Here is a 21,427-nt window from a genome sequence, read left to right on the forward strand (position 1 = left end):
TGTGAGCATGTGTGAGTAAAAAGTTTGCTGCTGTGCTGTTCCCCAAGCCGTTGCAGCACTCAGGCAGCACCGCTGTCGCCGCAGGAGACGAAGCAAGGGGACGTCCTGTCATCCACACCCTGTGCTGTCTCCCCACCACACCCTCCACATGTGAAAGGATCTCCCTCCAGACCATCGCCACATTTGCCAACACAAACAAGCCTCATAACCAACCCGTTGGCCTTACGCAAGTAAACAAAGTGTCGTAGATGCTCTGTTTCCTTCATCAAGACAGTAATTACAACCATAAAACAGAGTGCAGCACAATTATGGAAAACCCTTCAGAAGAAGATGCATTTTTAACAAAAGGGGCTACAGTGACTTCGCAAGAGGATCCAAGAGTGAAATGCTTATGGGAACTACATTTAGTTGGCAGTGAACTTTGTACGGTGCACCCAGCGTCTTTGGGGCTGATTGTGCTTTCTGGCTGGAGTGTGCTTAAGTAATAGCAAACTGCGTACCTCTCTGGAATATCATTAAGAAGTATATTTTATTAGCAGCTAATCCAGTTTGCCCAGGGCTTCTCAGCACCCTATAAACATCTCTACTGTATCTCAAACATCAGCAGCGGTCTTTTTCTTGTGATCTCGCATTTAAATAAAAAACCTATTATACAGCAAAAAAATAGTGGCATGGGAATCTCAAAGGGAATGGCTTACAGTGCTTCTCTTGCTGGTAGCAAACAAATGTTATTTTAAGAAAGCAGGTTTAGTATAATTTATGTGTAGTTAATTAAATCTCTTGTTGTTTGTGTCTTTTTAAGGTTCTGTAGTGGGCCTGCTTTTCATTAATTCTGTGTGTTAAGCAAAAACGTCAAATTTTTTGGAGCCCTGTAGCGTCTGAAACTCAGGGCACACCTTGTTTCAAATAAGAGTACGAGTGATGAAAGGGAGAAAAAGATAAATCTGCTGCATAGTCAAATTTGTTTGCAGACTTGGAGGCAAAGGTTTAACTTTGATTCAGTGTTATGGAGTGGTCTTCTTCTCTTTCAACACTGTTGAAGATACTTATTGAATTAGACATTCTGTTTGATTTGTCTCACTAAGATCTGTAATAACACGTTAATGATTTTTGTTTTTCCACAGACTTCCCAAATAGAGAGACGGTCCATGCCAGCCATGGGCTACATCACACATACTGTCAGTGCACCCAGCTTACATGGAAAAACGGTAAAACCCTTTTTAATACCTGTACTACATTACTAGGGTTTAATATTAAAGATATTTGATCTATAGTGTTGCATTGTTTTTTATTTGTCCAGGACAGCCCATCTGGGCACTGGAATAATTCTGCAACAGTATCAAGATGTAGAATCTAGCGGTGATTGAGCACCTAAAAAGCTGGTTTAATTTGTATGTAGTACATTTGCTTTAGTGTTCTCAGTTTTGAAAACATACATTTTCAGAAAATGCCTGGTAACACAATAAACCACCCTTTCATTATCAGCCTCCATAGTGCATTATTAGCTTTTACATTTTCAGCGCTACTAGGAAGCAAAATATATACATACAGGCGTCTCTACCACTTGGCTCTCTCAGCTGCTGTAGCTCAGCCACTGTACTACCCAGATGGTTCTCAAGTATTTTCTCTCATCCCTCTGCACTGTCACTGGCTTCTGGGCCCCTGAACCGGCCTTGGCTACAGCCAGAGGAGCTGACTCTGCTTCTTATTCAGCTTCGGAGGCACCAGGCCAAGATGGCTGGTGTGCATAACCCCAATGATGCGTTCGCTCACCTGCAGCACCACCAGCACAACGGCCTTCTAGGCCCCAGCATGCAGGTCAGGGGCCCTTGTACTTCCCTAAACTCTTCTACAGCACACCTGCCAGTGCATTGTGGCCTGCCTTTCCCTACCCAATCCTATACATTACTTCCCTGCCATTCATAATAGTGTGGCTGGTTGATATTTGTTGGTTGTCTTGTTCATTCAACCACTTGGGCATGAGCTAGATCACCTTTTACGTATACATTCATGTCTTCACCATAAGTATTCATGACGGGCTTGTGTTACTTTATTTGTAAAGGAAATACACCACATTTGAAGCATGTTGCTTGTTGATTGTGCCTGCACAAATCTGACTTTGTTTGATAGATATATAACATTGCACAGCCACTTATAATATGCTATCCATGCAGCCCATTAGTATCCACATCCCTGCGTGAAGTCAAGTCATTTGTTCTTGGTGTTACCATTCTGAGGCAGCCATTAGTCTCCATATGAGCCCGTTGAAAAACAACAGTGCACTGCTGCACAGACTAGCAGACCACAGCAAAGCTGCAATGGTGCTCAGTAATGACAGCTCCACCCAGTTTTGAACATCCAACCATTCTCTTGTCATTCCCCATGTTTATGAAGATGTGTAATCACTCAGTGTGACCACATGTCATGCACAAAACCTGTGTTGCTCAGTTGTCTATGAGGTCAAACATGAGACATTAAACCAGTTCAAAAATTACACAAATTCTTAATTACAGTTTAGCTTTACTCGCTGCAGATAAAAATACAGAGGTGAAGTAAACTGTAATTGAGATCAAGTTAATTAAAGTTCTGTTAGTAAAGCCTGAACAGCAAATAAAGGCCTTAGGAATCATCTGGTCACCCATTATCCTTTGCAGCTTCATTTCAAATATTTATCTCTCCACTGCTCATTTAAAGGCTGATGATACTTACATACAACTGAAGAAGGACCTGGAGTATCTAGATCTGAAGGTGGGCCCCAACAAAGTAAATGCCACTTTATTCTTTTGAAATTCTACTTCGTCTCCCTTCTGTGGTCTGCTGCTGCTTCCTCCAACATCTGCTTCCCCGTTTCCCCATATTCTTATCTTTCCTCTGTTCTATGCTGTGTTCTTATTCTCTGCTTAAGATGCTATTAACATATCTTTTAACAGTCTTTATGTTGTGTAAAATTTCCATCTGAGGATAAAAAAAAACATTTTTTGACACGTCAATGTTAAGTTTATCCTAATGGGAACTGAAGTTGTATAAGCACATGGCTAAATTAAAAAAAAATATTTCAGTCATGTGAACTCCAATGCCTCCAATTTGAGTGTTAATGGTATAGATGAAATATAAATAAAGTTCAACTGGTAGAAATGCCAAGGCTTAGTATTACTTTATTTAAACAATCTGTCTCATTTAGCTATCGGCATATTCCATTCACACCTAATTGATTTGTATGTTTACCACCACAGTGCATTAATTAGAATTCTATGTTGTGTTTTGGAATGGGGAGGTCATAAAGTGATGTTCAGGACATCCTGTTTCACCTCTCCACTTTGGATCTGTTCCAATATACTGTAGATCCAAAGTATTGACCCAATGGTTGTTTCAGTACGCAGTGTTCAAAAACTACACGTTTTGGGTGCTGTTTGAATGTAAGGATGGTGTGCATACAAAGTGAAACCGACCATTTCACTGCTTTTTAAATGGATTGGAATGCATCCCTGGAAATTATGCCAAGTGCTGCACATGAATGACGTGATCCTGACATTCACTGTGTGATCCTTCAACACTGCCATGAGGTTTGAGTTGATGGAAAGGAAATTGTAATGCAATGAACTGCATTGCATGGCATTAGGTATTTCTGAATGTATTATTGAATATAACTTTGATAAATTAATTTTGCTTTTGTTTTGCTTGCAAGAGCATAAGAGATGACCCATTGATGCTCTTTAAGAAATATAGTAACATGTCATTTTTAGACAACAGTGCCAATTTATATTTTAGGGCCTCTAGTTTCATCTGGGTGTCAGGTAGAAATATACAGTAACATGCAGTTGTGTGCATGTATCACAAAGTGTACTTGGTAGTAATTAGTAATGTACATAAAGTTGGCAAACTTGATCAGGTTTCAACTTGTTTTTCATGTGATCCTCACTGAGCAACAATGCCTTTTACAAATTTTCTTTTAAAAACTTTTAGGGTCCAAGCACAAGCTAAGAAACCCTGATGATTACTTTAGTTACTATCCCAGACTTGACAAAGCCCTTACCCCAGAAGACATTGTAAAACTGTTTTCCAAGCTGTCAAGTACTCCTGACTAGTAGAGTAGACATATTAAGTCTCACATATGCACTGGTCCATACCAGTGAGCTGGGTGTGGTCATTCTGACTTGCCTTATGACTATTCCACCCACAGTTACCCTCAGCTTCATGCATTACTAACAGTGAATAACAACTGCCAGACACATCTCTACCCCGTTACCTTTACTATTGCAATTTATTCATGTGCTTTTGTACAAATTCGAGGTACTTGAGTTTTTGCCTTAAAACATACTTTGTTCTTCTGCTCGACTACAGTTTACAGAAAAATTTTTGACTTTTTACTCCACTACATTTATTGGAAAGCATTTAGTTACTAGATCCTCTACAGATTCAGATAATTTGCATAAATAAATTTGCTAATACGATGTAATATTATGGATTAAGCCAACCAGCAGAACAGACAATTCTTACAGTACACATAATAAAATTATAATTAAATTTATTATATTATGCATATTAAGCATTCTAAAATGGGACATTCTATAATATTATTTAGACTTTCTGGTACCTCGTTTTCAAAGAGTAACATTTTGAAGATCACAAGAGACAAACACACAAGATAAACATGAAACATACAATTGCATTATCAAAACAAGTCTATAAGTCTTATGAGGGTACAGTAGCCAATAAATAAATAAATTAAAGAAGCTAAAATATGAAAAGAATCAGTTTAACATCAATGACTTTGCATGTTTAGCTCCAAACACCACTTACAGAGCTTTGTCATTGCTGCAGACTCAGATGTTTGTCAAAGCTGTAGGCAGTTTAAATTATTTGTTCGGGGGTAGATCGCTCTAGAATATTTGCCGAATTTATGATTCAGATTGTCATGGTTTGCACAGATTATTTTTAATAATTCCCAACTGTTTAGCCTCTTACCGCTAGCTTTACCCACACCGTCACTGCTGTTTCTACTAGTATATACTGCCTTACCCCACATGATAATAGACGCCTTAGTAACTTACAGTTAAACGTTTACACTGTACTACACAGTACAGTTTAGATCAGCGTTGAATCTTTGTAATCTTTATCATTAAATAACAATTGTATGTATCATTTTCCTCCCACATTGTCCATATAAAGGACCTGGTTGTTTTGGAGAGTTTAGTGTTTCCCTGAACGCAAAGATGCAGAAAATTCGCTGAGCTGCTGCTCACAGTTTTCTTATAGGAGCTGCTTTTTGATTGGATGGTGTTTTTTTTTTTCCCTTCTTTATTTTGTTATTTTATTTGACTTTGCTAGCAGTTTCACTGTATAATGAAAATCCATGCAGTATGGAAAATATGCAACTCCTACTAATGTTTAACATTTTATTGTATTTGCGACTATTGGGAATTTCAGGTTACTGGCCGTGAGAGTTTAAAAAGAGAGAGACCATCCAGGCCTGTGAAAATAGCAGAAAGTGATGCTGATGTAAGTGAATCATTTTGTTCCCAAGATTTAAAGAAACAGCCTGATAAGCACCCTGTTTATCCATCCCTTTTCTTTTCTTTAAGATCTTTAGCTTTAGATACTGTGTGTTTTACTGTGGTTTATGTGTGCGTTCTTAAGTTGTGGTAAACAGAGACGGCAGAGGGAAGGGAACGTATGTACACTGCAACACTGTGGGGACATCCATCTACGCTGCACAGTGAGGGCCTGAGAGTATCGACCACAGCTTTTATTTTCTTCCCTGCAATTTAAAGAGAAAAATACATGTAATGGGAGTTTTAGATGTTGAGCTGTTAAATTTTTCAGTTTGATTTGCCTGATCTTGATTTGCTCATTCTTTGTTTTCTGCTGCATAGAGGTAAATAAGATGGATGTCCTGGCTTTTCATCATTAGCATTGTTCCACTTTAACAATTTATAAGAAATTGCCAGTAAATTTATCTGAACAATGAATATTTTATGCAATTAAAAACAACAATATATGGCAGCAAAATAAAAACAGCTTAATTATTGATTGAACAGAATGATAAATAAATCTGAGGAAAAAAAACTACACTGTGTGAGAAAGACTGTGAATTAGGCAGTCTTATGTTGTTTTCATAAACACATAACCCATTTCTGGGAAAACAAATCTGTCACTCTCAGTAAACACCCTTTTCTCCAAAAGTGAATATGAAAATATGGATTTTTGATTATGATTACTCATAATGGGTATTACCAGATCTCACCCCCAAACTAGACAGCGTAGAGCCTTTTGATATTTCTCGCTGCACTGATGAGAGGAATTCCTCTGGGCTTTTCACATAGATGAGGCTTATTGACATATTTACAGACAGCAAAGGCTACAGTAGACGATCAATTCATCTTATCTGGCTGAGTTGTTAAAATGCAGTTGAACGAAGACAAGAGTGGAACAGTCCACCTCTGTTGTGTACAGATACTGTATCTCACCAGTCACTGGTTTATCTCTCTCGTCTCTTTCTGCTGGATTATATCTACACTCTGTAGTACTATGGAAGGCTTGCTTTGTTGTCCTGAATTATTTTATTTCAAATGTTGTTCCTTTAGGTGAAATTAAGTCGACTATGTGAACAAGACAAGATTCTTCAGGAGCTAGAGGCCAAGATACGTACTTTGAAGGAGGACAAGGTTTTTAATTTAGACATATACTAGTAGTTTTTTCCTTCTAGAAGTACAATATTTACAGCCTGTATTGTTGTATTGATGTGGTCCATGTAACAGTTAACATGTAATGATGGTGTCTTTCATGTCCCTATCTACTAGGACAAGCTGGAGTCCGTGCTGGATGTTTCCCACCAGCAGATGGAGCAGTACAGAGATCAACCAGGCCATGCTGAGAAGATTGCCTATCAGCAGAAATTACTACAAGAAGATGTGGTGCACATCAGGGCTGAAATATCCCAAGTCTCCACAGTAAGATGCAAGCTGCCCTCACTTAGTATATATATTATGAAAAATCTTAATTGAGGGTTTAAATGTCCACTGTGGCTCCCATGTGTAATTCAATTAGGTTTGGCAACTATGGTAACCTGATAAAAACTATACAGAATATCTGTTGTACAAATTGCATTCTGCCATGTTTTTTTCTAATTGGTTAACTTCTCTTTTTTGTTGTTCCCTTTTGATGGTTTCTGCCACTGGTTCAGTGTTTCAGGTTGACTGTGACTATCACAATGAGTGCTTGGGGACAATCCTGATAGCTACAAAAAAAATATTTTTTGTGCCACCATGGTCAAAGTCTTAATTAACATTCAAAATATTCAGTGTTAAAGTGAAAAAGATGAGTTTCAAAAGAACATTTACAAATAAACTACAAAAAAGCACAACAGTAAACAGGAGTATTTTTGGCTTTCACTCTGACAGACATTTCCAGTCATATTGCTCATCCAATTGACAAAGCAAATGAAGTCTAAACAATTCACATTTTTAAAAGGCGATTTCAAGTGAGAAAACTCTCTGGTCTGTAGCACACTACACCAGATGTGGAATTGACCATATATTTTATTTAATGCTGTGGAACATTAAAACCTAAGATGAGTACACTATCAGAAGGCTGTTTCTTGTCTTCTCATAAAATCAAGTGTTTTGTTCTACAGGAGATGGAGAATGCATGGAACGAGTACAGCCGCCTGGAGAGAGATGTGGATTGGCTTAAGTCAGCTCTGCAGAGACAGATGAGCCGCAGTGATCTTTCTCAGGTCTGTGGCTCAGTGATCTCTGTTAACATACTTAAGTGGTTACTCAGTCATTAATGGGTGTGTGGGAAACAAAGCAAAGATTTTTCTGTGGCTTAACTCTCCTCAGATGATCTTCCGCCAGCTTTAAATTAAAAACAATATTTTGGCAAAAGAGAAAACTTTCCATCACTAAAGCAATTCCTTGGGGCACAAATAAATTTACAGTATGTGATAAGGAAAGTGTGTGTGTGTGTGTGTGTGTGTGTGTGTGTGTGTGTGTTTCTGTTTTTCTTTAAGCAGCAAGAGAAAGTCCAGATCAGAAAGGAGCTGTGGAGGATAGAGGATGTCATCGCTGGCCTCAGCACCAGTAAAGCCAACTACAAAGTCACTATTTCCTCTGTTACCAACCCAGGTGAGATAAGTGCTGCCTGGAAGCGAAACAGTACTTGCTGACTGTGCAGTGTAACACATGCCATGTGGCCGTGCTCTTGTAACTTATCATTAAAGCTCTTAATCATACACTTGGTACCTAATTCTTTGAACATTTCCCATGGGAAAGAGAAGCACTGTCTTTACAGCGTGTGTGCGGTCACGTTACATGTTTATATACATCAAATTCCCCAGAGAGGAAATTTGTGCCTTCAGTCTCGGCCTCGTCGATGCCTCCTGTATCTGGGAGCCCGTCTGCTATGGAGATGAGATTGTCCCAACAGCAGCAGCACAGCCCCCACCTCAGCCCTAGCAGCCACACCCCCACTCTCTCCTCCAGCCCCAGCCAGCAGCCCTTACATCACGCGATAACCATCACCAGTGGGCTTAAATGGGTGAGTGAGCTCTGCCAACGAAACAAACTTTGTGTTCATAGATTTTTTTTAAAAGATAATGCAGTACATTTAAAATGGTACGAAAGGAAATAGCCCATTCTTCCATTTTAGCTGAAAGCATGCAATATTTTTGCCTATAAATAACTCAAACAAGGAAAGAAATTGCTATTCATTGGTTCAAATTCATCATTGCAATCAGTGCCATCAACACTAACTAAAATATACAGCATTTCTCATTTTGTCATTGTGGCATTGGTGTTTCCATAAAGAAAAGTCAGAAAGCTGGACACAGACACCAGTATGAGATGCAATAAAGGTCCCCAGCTGGTAAAGTGACACTGCAGTTATGTACCTGTTGATTGGTCCTCTGCTTGGACTGTTTAGTGCATCACAGACTTGAACTCGAATTTGTGCATCTTCATGAGCGTCAATGTAGACGCTCATGAAGATGCTTGTAGACAGAGACAACAACTCCACAGCACTAGTGGAGGTCAAAAACTACACAGGCAACCTTTAATGTCAATATCCACATGTGGATACTATAACATAATATGAAGTAGATGAACCAATAGGAAGTATATGCTGTCTGTCATTTGCAGTACTTGTAAGTTACCAGTTGTTCTCCTTGCAGGGTGAGGAAGATGTGCCGCCCAGACCTCCTCTACCACAGCTCTACAGCCCTGATGAGCATCCCCCTGCGGTGCCCCCACTACCCCGAGAGACAACGGTCATCAGACATACATCTGTACGCGGCCTCAAACGACAGTCAGATGAACGTAAAAGAGACAGAGAGATAGGCCAGTACACTAATGGAGACAGTAAGGTGCATACAATATGTGTGTGTCTTTGTGTTTATGCTTGTTAAATGTCAGTTTCCTGTCTGTTTTTAATATCTGTCTGTGTGTCTCAGGTGGAACTTAGGCCTTTCCTGAGTGACCCAGAGCTTATGGGAGCTGGAGATGGCTCCAGCTACCTCAGTGTTACAGCATTTGGACATGATGGTTACCAGACATTACCTAGCAGAGGTATGTGGATGACAGAGTCAGTAGATCAGGTTTATTTAGATGAAGCATATTTCATGGTCATTTCAGGTTCAAATTATTTACTAAACCGTGATTTAATGTTTGTTTTTCCCTCAGGAGTGGCTGGCTCCTCACTTAGGCAAAATCAGTCCTCAAGCATTTCCTCATATGTGACCCTCCGAAGAGCAGCCTCAGCTGCTGGCATGAAGGTGAGGCTTCTCATTAAATGAAAATAAAGAACTAGCCAAGAGTGAACCAAAAGTGAGTGCCCATATCTGTAAACAGCACATATACAGTAGCATGCAACACCACTTCCAGATTATATCAATGATATGTATTAATGAGTGACCAGACAGTGAAATTCTTTATTATTGGGGCAACTTCACAGATTTTTAACTTGTTTCCTATTGTTCTATTCATCCAAATGACATCATCAAAACAGAAAAACTCCTCCAGATGATGTCATCTAGACAAGTTTTTCGCCAAGGTGCCAAAGGATATTTTAAAAAATAATAGGCAGAAGGTTTAACATAATTCATATACATGTAGTCCCACAGCTAGAACCATACAGTAGGAGGCAAGTGGAAAATCAGTGATGTTGCCCTACGTCGGACTCGCCAGACCATGAAATTCAGCTAAAAGAATTTATGAATGGAAGCTCATTGAAAGTCCTGCTTGTATTTTTACACTACAAGCTGGAAAAAATACAATATTCTGAAAAATGTCTTATTTTTTCCAGTATTTTAAAATCACATACATCAGATGATTTTAGTTTTTTATTAATCAAAGAAAATCATACTTTTTCTTAACTATATGTGTTTAAGGATCTCAGTAAAATGTATTCTTTCTCATTTAGACAGCGGAGCCTTAAACTATCATATCTAATGTGAGAACTTCCAGCACAAGAACATCAAGCTACAGTTTATAGACAATAAACAACAGTTATATTGAAGTACTTCCTGAACCTAATGATCGTCTCATAAATATTGTCACATTGTTTTAATTTAATTTTTAAAATCCTAATAAACATATAATAAATACAAATAATGTCTGATTCTCATTAATAAAATATTGTTTGGTTTGTTATTATTTTCCTCTATGACTTTGCCTTCTGATGCACCTTACATTCTCGTTATCTGTTCTCTTTCCTCCCACTTCTCTCAGGAGAGACCAAAAAGTGCCTTGGAGCGTCTGTACACTGGGGACTCGGTGCAGCAGCAGCAGCAGCAGCAGAGGGGGAAGATGAGTGCTGATGAGCAGCTGGAGAGGATGAAGAGGCACCAGAAGGCCCTCGTCCGCCAGCGCAAACGCACCCTGAGTCACGGAGACCGCCACACGTCTTCGTCGCCGCGCACCCCATCGTCACGACCGCTTTCAGCAGACTTGGGATCAGTATGTTACTAGAACAGTATCACACGTCACACTCTCATGCATGATGACAATCAAACTGAGAGTGGCGATCTACAATAGTAATGCATGCCTTCACAAAGAGTAGTCGGCTTTTTCTCTGCTCCTGACATCACAAAGTTGATAGTAATTCAATTCATTGTTGCCAAATGTTACACTCTCAGAAATAGGGGTACAGTAGGAGTCAATTTCTGTCCCCCAAAGTACAGTCTACACTAATTATTAGACCTCAAGGTGACTACGTGTACATTTTGAGAGCTATAAATGTATGTTCCCAAAGAGTAAAAGGTACATATATGTACCATTTGTTCAGCTAAGGTACAAAATTGGAAATCAGTTTTTAAGTAAATTTGTGCATAGGAAAATTTGCTATTATTGACTTGCTATTATCAAATCAATAAATCAGTTATCATTGACTAAGTTTAATGAAAAGCAGTGATATATGTGCTATTACCACAAGGGTTCAAACTCAGTGTGAAGGGTAAAAATGTGACCCCCCAGTGACAAGCCTTTGTATCTCTAAAAGAACATGTCACTTACTTTCTGAGAGTGCGTTTACCGTCTAGTTCAAGAACCATGAAACTGAACCAACTAGACAGAATTCGTTCATCCTTATTTTTGTGATGTACACCTTTGCTTTTCCCATTGTCAGACTGTTTTGTGTGAAAATGCTTTATACAGTCAAGTGGGTAACTGCTTTACAAAGAGTAAAACAAAAGTGCGTTCTGATATAACTGTTTATGCTAAATCTATATTCAGATAGGGCTGTGGTCTTGTTCAAAATCTTTACAAATATTATCAAACATAACACACTAATTAGCTTTTCCTCCTCACACTGATCCATTTCACTGCATTTTTCCTCTTCTATTGCTCTACCATTGCTTTATCAATTCCTTCTCTCATCTCTTTTTGGCTATTTTTGAATTCACTCTAAGAGTATTATTTTTTAACCACACTCTGATACTGTTTTCTATCCTGTGACTGTTTGACTTAAAGAATTCAGGTGTCAGTTCATCAGTGTCTTGTCCCTCTTTTAGACATTAATGCTTGCGGTTGTTTTGTAAATCAGTGCTGCCTTCTTTAATTAGTCAATTTATTTATGTGTGGGAGTGTGTGTGTGAGAGGGGCCGGCTGTAGCTCAGTTGGTAAAGGCAGGCATCCACGGACCACAGGGTCCATAGTCCGATCCCCGGTCTCGGCTATATGTCGAAGTGTCTGTGGGACAATAAAAGACACTGAACCCCCAACAGCCCCATTCCCCTCCCCCAGCTATGCAGTGCCGGTCCAAGCCCGGTAGAAATTAGGGAGGGTTGCGTCAGGAAGGGCATGTGGCGTAAAAACTGTGGCAAATCAACATGTGGTCCACTGTGGTGACCCTGAACTCACGGGATAAGCAGAAATAAATAAATAAATAAAGTTTGTGTGAGAGAGAGAAACTGTGAGAGAGAATGTGCCGACTTATTTTCTACTGACCAAAACACTGACCAGCGCTTTGCAGTGCCCATTAGCATCTTACTCATCTCAGCCTCATCATAGCATTTTCCTGCTGGAATTTTCATATTTTAATGATCTGGTAATTTATAGATTGGGGCCTGATATTGTCCTATTTACCACATTTTCAAGCCTTGTGAAAGGACACCTGTTACATAGACAGTACTAATGTGAATAGCATTCATTGCAAAACGTAGGATAATTTCACTGTTTGCTCAGTGTTGTTATCTGCTTATTGATTGTTAGTTACAGTATAACTCTTTCTATTTCATATGTGAATGTGTGGAAATAAATAAACCTTATTTTTTAATGAAGATATATTGCCATGTTTTTTATTTATTATATTTGCTAAATGAATACATACAGCATGTTTGTATCTGGTTGAGTGAAGTGATATTTCCTGTTTATTTCAGCAGCACTGTGCTGTTTTCCTTATCACTTTTGTAGAGATTTTACAGCCTGCTATGATTTGAGAGCTTCCAGTTCTATACAAGCATGCATACTCATCTATTCATGCTCCTTCTTTTTTATTTTATACACCTGTTTACATATACACCTGTGCATATACACACTCACACCCTCTTTGCAGCCTTGAAAATGTTTTTCATACAGTGCCAGTGATATCTAGTGTTGCACAGTACTAGTTCCATGACATTGAAGAGAAGTCTGTTTTGCATGAGAAGTTGATGGTAGCATCCTGTAGTTTGGTTCATGATCTGTTTTTTCTCCCCTGTGTACATTGTCCAGTGGAAGAGAGAACAGGAGTTTGACCTGCAGTTGCTTGAGAGGGCTGTTCAGGGGGAGGAGGCACAGCCAGTTAGGAGTGTCCAGGGGGAGGAAAGACCTCCAGATCACAAAGAGAGACCTCGCTCGCACTCTGACGAATGGCTGACCTTCGGCTCCATGGCCACAAGTCCTCCCACCCATGAAGCTGATCTAGAAGCACTAGACTATGACCTGGATCTAAATAAAGAGGTACTTTGTACTTTGTCTGACCAAAGAAATATAGTTGATGAGCTTGATGTGAATATGTAAATATGATAAAAGTAGGAGATTGATCTTAGTGAATGTAGACTTTGAGAGCTGAATAAAAAGAACACTAGCTGCAGTGGGGTAGTGAATCCTTTTTTTAAAAATAGTTTCTAAATGCAGAAGTGATGTTAAATTCATCAAAAAATGTCATACCCATGGCCCAAAAATACATTAACTACAATTCAGTCCATCAGTTCACATGAAAGGGTTTTATCATGAATATAGACGAGATGCATAATTGAGATAAACATCCATGAATTAACAAAATTAAAATAAAGTTGATTATTTTCTCCACAATGTTGCTCTGAAGCAGTATGGTCAGATTGCTGGCAGATGAGCATGCCTATGAAATGAAAACGTATGCTGCAGCAGAGTACGCTGTGAAAATTTATTAATAACCTTATTTTGCGTTTACCAGTCGGTAAGTTAAGTGAAGTCATGTGAGCACTGCTTACTCTGTCTATACTAGACCATTTTTGGTAGGCGGTGGGAAAACGAGTCCTCCTTCTGTACTGGTGTCATCGAGTAGCTAAATGTTACATATAATACCGGTTGGTATTGGTTTTAAGTTTAGCTTTCTAATGAAATCATTATCCACTGTATCCAGTCTTGATTACTGCACCTTTTTTTTCCAAAATTACCATAATTTCTCTCAACTCAGATATCATCACCTGTAGGTGGGCGACATTTTTTATGTGTTTGACTTAATAGCATGGGATGCAAAAGCAGCTTCACCCTAACGCACTCTGTACCTATTTTGTAGCTGTCCAAGCCTCAGAAAGTGTTGATTCCAGAGCGCTATGTGGATTCAGAGCCTGAGGAGCCCCTCAGTCCTCAGGAGGTAGAGGAGCGTTATCGTAAAGTGGAGCGCATCAAGACCATCTTGGCGAAGTCCAGGTAGAGTTAAAATAAAATAATACCGACTTTTCATTTGAGTGATTGACACACAGCTGATATACAGCCGGTGGTAAGAGAACAACAAAATTCCCTTGAGCAAGGTGCTGCTTTTCCCACCAGCATACAGTGCTGCAGCTCAGGGTATCCTTATCGCTATCACTGCCGTGTCACATTATTAACAGCCTTGTATTGTTTTCTGTCTGTGTGCATGGGAAAGTGTGCAAAATCTCACACCGGCAGTATCTGTGGAAAAGCCAGATGTGGAGCTGGTGGCACTCGACTCAGCTCTACAGGAGCAGGAGAGGATCATCACCATGTCGTACGCTCTCGCCTCAGAGGCTTCGCTCAAGAGCAAACTAGTCACAGGTTGGTATTGATATCATTTGAAATTAGTTTGTTAGTATAAGCCTATGGGTTCTTGTAAGTTGTATATAATTTCTTTATAAATGGGTAAAAATCATCACTCCACAGAAACACTTAGAGAAATAAATACAGCTCCTGAAAAAAAAAAAAAAAAGTGTACCAGTAGTGACAGTTTCAGTGCAATTTCTGCCAGCATCAAATTGTACAGTTGAAAAAGAGAGGGAAACAGCCTTTTAAGCATGCTGGATTGATAGAGTGGAGATGAGAAGGGTATAAGGTGCAGAGTTGCTTAAGCAATAAGGCTGTTCATTTCCTAATAACTTTACATTATTCCTTATTAGGAGCTCAGATAGTCTCTAATTGCAATCCGTGTAGAATCTTTCAGAGAGGGGAGGAATCGCTTGATGAGGCCATTTTGTGTGCTGATCAATGACCGAGTCAAACTCCACTCTCCTCCTGCATACCACTGCTGCTCCTTTGAACGTGGCTCTGAACGTGCATAAAAGACACTGCGCTCACTTTTCATCTCTTTCATACTCTACAGCAGGCAGGCAAGTTCATTTTCACTGTAGCTGCAGCAGATTGTCAGTCTGTCTGCCTCACTCACACTAACACACACATGCACACGTATATCTGTCACACACAGTAACACTCAAGCTGTCAGCGTGTGTGGGGGCTTAATATGCACAGTGAGGCAAAGTCAACAATTATAACATTATTTCCAGCATAGAGAAATGTCAGAGAATATAACTGGTGGCATCTTGTCAGTAGAGACTGAATCAGTGACTTTCTCTCCCTTTGGTGTTAAAGTAAGGTATGCCGGTGCACTTTCAAATCCCTGAATTAAAAGAAGAGTCTTTTTCACAGTATTATGCATGAGAGACTTCAATAATGCTGGCATGAAAGGTGGAATATTCAGCACTGCAATTAGTTGCAAGACATATTAAAAAGGTATTTTTGATTGTTGAATTTGTTATTCTCAAAGTTAAATAATTTGCTATTTTGTAATTACTTGTAGGGAATTTGAGAAAAAGTTATTCTAGAAAAATTATCTGCATAAAATGAATGATCTACAAAATAAATGTCCCCATGTAGTGCCTCCTCAACTATTCATTGCTTTCTTTTCTTTTGAGCTGATGAAATGTTCTGATGATGCAAAATGAAAGCGCACACCACACAACTGCACAGAACTCACAATAAAGCTCAAAGAGACAGGGTATTACTGTATCTGCCGACATTTACCAGCATAATGTGTTTTTTTCTTTTCTTCTTCGTCTCCAATAACATTTATGGTTTGGGATTCACAGACAGAAAAAAACAGCTTTCCTTAAATCATTTTGATGTTATAAAATGTCGACACACCTGAAACTCTTCTTTTTTGGGAAATGAGATGTTGCTCCACACTCACAGAATCATTTTACTTTTAAAAGAGAGGGGCTCTTCTATTGACATGAATTTCACTAGAAGCTTTTCAAATGAAATGGTTTTATTACTTTTTTGTTTCATTAACGATTTTGGAAATTTTGGATTTTCAACTCGGGATTTGAAGATACAACCTTAGGCATTGTCAGTATTTTCAGACTCTTTTTATACAAACACTATTAAGCAATAATGCAATTGTGTTTAATCAAGTGCTTTGTAAAGTGGCTTTATTATATTTTAACATTTATATACACTGTGTCACAAAATAACATTTTCAGCTTTCAGAGATTTGCCTTTATACTATTACGAAAACTATACAGCAATCGGCCACAAAATTAAGTTGTAGTGTAGAAAAAAATGAATGCTGCAATGATGGACAGGTGTCAGAACACACACCGCATCGCTGCTCACTGCGTGTGCGGTTATGTCTGAGTAGACAAGTCAAAGTGCCTGTACTGACGCCTGTTCTCCAGGAAACACGAGCTGATAGTTGTTGGTTTTTTTCAATGGCAAGTAAGACACTGTGCCAATGTTACAATTTCAAAATTGTCGGCAAAATATTTTCAATCAATTAATCAGTTAATTGACCTATATCTCTATTTAATGCTGATTGTATCCATGTAGCCATGTATGCAGCCATTGTGGGCAATGCTGTAGATGACTGAGCAGCGTTGCGCCACAGCAATATAGTATGTACAGGAACATAGCATTTCACAAAGTACGTTGATTTATGGGGTATTCATTAATACTGGTTATTCAAACTAAATCAAGTTTCCGGGTGATGGCACATAGATTGTGTTCATGTCACCTCCCTGCAGTATCAGTATCAAGCGGGATACAGCAAGTGTGAGTGTGAGAACGTAATCACTGTCATAGTTGTGTGTCCTTGCTGAAAAAGCTGCGTGGTGCCAGTTCTAACCTTCAATGTGGCTTCAAAACTGTCCCTGAACTGGGCACTTGACTAACAACCAGTGTCCCTCTCTCTTTTCCTTCTGTCCTTTCCTTCTAGTTCCACCACAGGCTAACATCCCCACCCCTTCCCCCCCACCTCCTCCTCCACCTCCTCCTCTTCCTGCCGTGTCTCTGGCTCCGCCCTCTCCTCTAAGCAACGGAATTCACTACACATTTGTGTAAAGCAAGTAATAAAGTAAGGCCTAACTGCACGTTTTACGGTGCTAATGTTTTCTGGGCCTCGCTAAGCTTCTCCAACAAGAGGCTCCTGTGTGCTTTGCACCTCGCTGCATGCTTACTGCTCTGTTGTGATTGTAGGAAACACATCTTGTCTAGCTTAGGGAAGCCCTGCCTCTGCTCCCATTATAATCAAAACAAACATCTGCAGGCAGTCTGCTCATCCCACTGTGATAATTGTGTGTAAATTGTTTTTTGTTTTTTTTTTTTTTTTGTACCACTGCCAAAATATTTATGGACGGTTGAGGAAAGAAAGGGCTGAAACGAACATGACTGTTTGTAGCATTGTGTGTAATTAACAAAAGAGACGGCTTTTGATTTAGCACCTTGACAGTTCACCAGTCAGCACAGCTGCATTCCACAGCACCAATTAGCTCCCCATCTGTAGCCTGGCAGCGATACGTCAGAAGTAGATATCACTGTTGTTACTGTAAATGCAGAAAGAGCTTGTGTCATTTTACTGCCTTATTAAAAACTGACGCCCATCAATCAGTTATAACAAGTATTTCATTACTGTATTTTGTGTCTAAATTGTAAGTGACATTATTTTAATCATTAGCCCCACTTGTGTGTATGAAATAAATTGTTCGATGTAGATCATTTAAAAAAGGTTCTGCACATAGCACAAACACAGTAACAAAGTGTGCATGTAGTAGGTGAGATTGACCTTTGACCACTCTGGCATGACTTGAATGTGTTACTATCTACTGTCTAAGACGTCTTTGACTGCATGTCCTTATGTGTATTATTGTTCTGTGTGTGATGTGTTTTTTTCCCCAACTTTTTTTTCTCCTGTAGCTCATGCCCCTCATGTTCAGATCTGCTATTAGAGGTGGGCTTTGCAGGTTGGAGTAGGATGACATTCAGCGTCTTCTAGACTTTTTATTTTTGTATTAAGCATAATAATAATAAAACTACAGCAGATATCACTATACTGTACTAATTACCATGCTGTAGTAGTTAATCATTCATAAGAGTTTTAAAGAAAATCTACACATTAACCTAGTGCCATGAAAGCTGTTTTTTGCTTTATATCTAATAACATCCTTGATGACTGTCTTCCAGTGTCCATTTTAGTAAAGTGCATGTTTTCTATTTATGCTATAGTAGATTTACATATTAAGTTAATGTGGCACCTTTAACCATTTGTTTTTTCTCAAGGCAAACTATTGGAGGACTATATCATTTCTACAATCCTTGTACTAAGTGTGTTTCTCTTTCTTATCACTTATCAGCTCAAGCAATTTCTGGACACTGAGGTGCTATTCCATGATGCCAACAAACAACGGGATTCTGCAAGAAAAGGGGAACTAGAAGACTTGTACTAAACATTTACTTGCCTGTTTGAGGCTCACACATCGTCGACTGGTTGATTCATTAGTAGCTGCTGAAAGTGACTTTCCTGTGGAAAACTGAAGCCCTTATTAAGGGAGCTGCTGAGCTTATACAGTACATTATGGAAGTGTCTAACAAATGTTGATCTTACAATAATAAAAGTATTTTATACATGTTATTGCATTTTTAATTGTACAATGTATCATGTTTTCAAGGTATGACTGATTTCCATTTACTTGCAGTGTGATCTCAACTGGGAACGTTTAAATTTATGAACAAGAGGTACTAAATGTGTCACGACAATAGTATTTTTTGTCAAAACTATTCTTACACCAAACCACTTGAAATATCATATGTATGTACCTGTAGCACTGCCAGTCTCCTTTTAGCTTGCCAAATGAATTTTATTTTTGCTTACATCAGGATAAAAATAACCCTTGACATATTTTCTGTGTGACTAGGGAAGTTGCACAATGGAAATTTATAAAAATGTGAATATTAAAGATATTAACACAACATCTTGTTCATCACATATGTATTTATTTCAGAAGTATTACATTTGTTTCATATTTATGGTATATCTATTAATTTTTTGCCAATTTTAAACCAGCAAGAAATACTTCTGATATTTACAGGGAAATTGTTAATCTCTGAACGTATTGTCCTTAGCTTAGACTTTTTTCTAATTAGTGTCACATTTTTACAGGCAGACATCACTGATGTTTTTCAAACAACTACTCTTGTGAAGATGAATTGTCATACCGTACAACAGAAATAGAAGAACATTCGCCAAAACAACAGAAAATTAACCAATAAAGTACTGAGGTCAAGTAACACTCGATATTCTGGTATCACTTATGAAGCTGCATGTCATTTTTTTTTCTTAAGCTTAAAAACTTTTAAATTTGACTGAAAGATTAATCTTGGACCTTGAAACAACAGTTGACCAAATAATCAGACAAAATGTGAATAGTTTAAATTCAAGCATCATCAGGTTCACAGAAACCGATGACAGAAACACTGTTGCCTTGCACAAATTCCAAATTTGTGTCTTAAAACTGTCTGCTTTAGGCATACTTTTGCCGATGTGCACTGTCCAGTCCAAAGATTTGGGGTTTAATATTCTTACTGTAATAAATTTGAATAGATAAGGGGATTTCTACTAAAATGATTGACTTTTGAGCTAAGACAGCATTTGCTCTTTATTACATTGCAGTGATGCATTTATTGACCATATCTTTATTCTAATCATGCACAAAGGAAAAAGTACAAAATGTGCACTCACCATAGCTCTAAGATTCTCTTTGAAGCTCCACATTGATTGCCTTGACCTATTAAACTTCATTCTATTATTTGAAAAAGGAACCAAACTATGGCATGCTCAAAGGAGGTGAACTTTCAATACAAAAAAGAGAGAGGCTTCTTGAAATGTTTCTTAAGTTCAAAGCTTTTCGCTTCTCAAAAGGCATTTTTAATTCCGTGCATTTTCAACCAAGAAGGTGGATACTAATAACTCTGGATTCTGAAGTACAGAATTCATATCTTTAAATCATGAACTATGCCTCCTTTGCAATTGTAAAATAAACCGCTGAGAAATATATTTATAGAGTTCCTGATTCAAAAAGAAAATAATATGGAGTATGTTTTGAAATGAAAAGTGTGACAGTGCTGTTATTAGCAAATCTAGCATTTTAAAGACAAATGAGGGTGATTATTTATCATGAATCATTTTGATACACGTGCAGACAGGATGTGGTGCATACACTTTAAATCGATACAGCGCCCTTGCCTCCCTTTGCCTGTCTGATAGTGAGCTGTTGTGCTGTCTCCCTCCCTAGTGACATCTTTATCTTTAATTGGAGAGTAATTACTTTCACTCGTCTGCATCGCCGTGCGCTTTGAAAACACCTGAGAGAAAGAGGATTGCACCTCCCTCAACAACCACATCCTCTTTGCCTCCCTCTCTCCTCCAGGATTGGGGGCCCCACAGCGCCTGCTGGCCCTGGTGGCTAGAAGACCCATCACATCCTCTGTTCTGCTTATTTTGCAGTAAAATGGGATGTTTTTCCCCCCTCCTGCAAAAAATTCACCCAAGACCCTCCACTGAGGATTGTGGCATTTCCATGTATTGACGTTTGGCTGCTGGTTGATATACATTTGTTATTCTATGCTCTGGACTTCAAAGAGAATGAAAGACGGCCTATTATGCTAATTGAGTCCTGTTCTGTTAAATGCAATCAAGGCCTCCCGCATTAATCCTTTACTAAATACTTACTGGCTTCAGAAAAGCTTTTTCTGTTGCAGAGAGACTAAGACACATGGTTTCCTGACAGGGAATTTTTTTTAGAAGGTACTTTTTGTACAAGTAAATAAAAGGTAATAAGTAAGTAGCAGCAAATAAAAGATCTAATTTTCAACCACAAAAAATAAATGAGCTTCATGCCAGTGTTTACTGACATTCATCATAAGGCTTTAACTTTTGTTGGCTTTTTTTTTTTTTTTTGCAGGTCTATGGTTGAAAGGAAGAGCCTATTGAGACCATGCTGAGGAGTCTGACCTTGTTCTCAGGTCTGTATTGTTCACTGCACTTCACATTGCATTTGTAACATATTCACAGTTTTCCCCTGACAGGAGCAGAGAAAGGAGAAATCCAACACTGATTCCCAGTGATACCTATTTCCATCACATAAATATTATTGTTACTTGCCGTGAATGTCTGAGGGTTAGACTTA

The 21,427-nt window shown here is 38.7% G+C and overlaps 1 protein-coding gene across 24 annotated transcripts in view; it reads left to right on the top strand.

Moving 5' to 3' along the window:
* plekha7b (pleckstrin homology domain containing, family A member 7b) overlaps positions 1-19,479 on the top strand; it is a 60,998-nt gene extending 41,519 nt beyond the window's left edge. For 3 of the 24 annotated variants that reach the window (XM_067496393.1, XM_067496395.1, XM_067496385.1), the window contains 17 exons: positions 1,125-1,208; positions 2,695-2,748; positions 5,428-5,499; positions 6,585-6,665; positions 6,801-6,950; positions 7,634-7,735; positions 8,012-8,126; positions 8,339-8,538; positions 9,170-9,361; positions 9,449-9,563; positions 9,678-9,769; positions 10,725-10,952; positions 13,206-13,433; positions 14,254-14,387; positions 14,605-14,753; positions 17,182-17,319; positions 18,596-19,478. In XM_067496393.1, the coding sequence (XP_067352494.1) occupies positions 1,125-1,208; positions 2,695-2,748; positions 5,428-5,499; positions 6,585-6,665; positions 6,801-6,950; positions 7,634-7,735; positions 8,012-8,126; positions 8,339-8,538; positions 9,170-9,361; positions 9,449-9,563; positions 9,678-9,769; positions 10,725-10,952; positions 13,206-13,433; positions 14,254-14,387; positions 14,605-14,753; positions 17,182-17,306 (2,121 nt within the window). In that variant the 3' untranslated portion in view covers positions 17,307-17,319; positions 18,596-19,478. Of the gene's footprint in view, positions 1-1,124; positions 1,209-1,683; positions 1,819-2,694; positions 2,764-5,427; positions 5,500-6,584; positions 6,666-6,800; positions 6,951-7,633; positions 7,736-8,011; positions 8,127-8,338; positions 8,539-9,169; positions 9,362-9,448; positions 9,564-9,677; positions 9,770-10,724; positions 10,953-13,205; positions 13,434-14,253; positions 14,388-14,604; positions 14,754-17,181; positions 17,320-18,158; positions 18,193-18,595 lie in introns of all 24 variants that reach the window. The other 21 variants (XM_067496373.1, XM_067496384.1, XM_067496374.1 and 18 more) reach the window with 17 other exon arrangements.
* The last annotated feature ends 1,948 nt before the right edge of the window (positions 19,480-21,427 follow it).

This window comes from Channa argus, chromosome 2 (assembly GCF_033026475.1).
Source record: "Channa argus isolate prfri chromosome 2, Channa argus male v1.0, whole genome shotgun sequence".
NCBI lineage: Eukaryota > Metazoa > Chordata > Actinopteri > Anabantiformes > Channidae > Channa > Channa argus.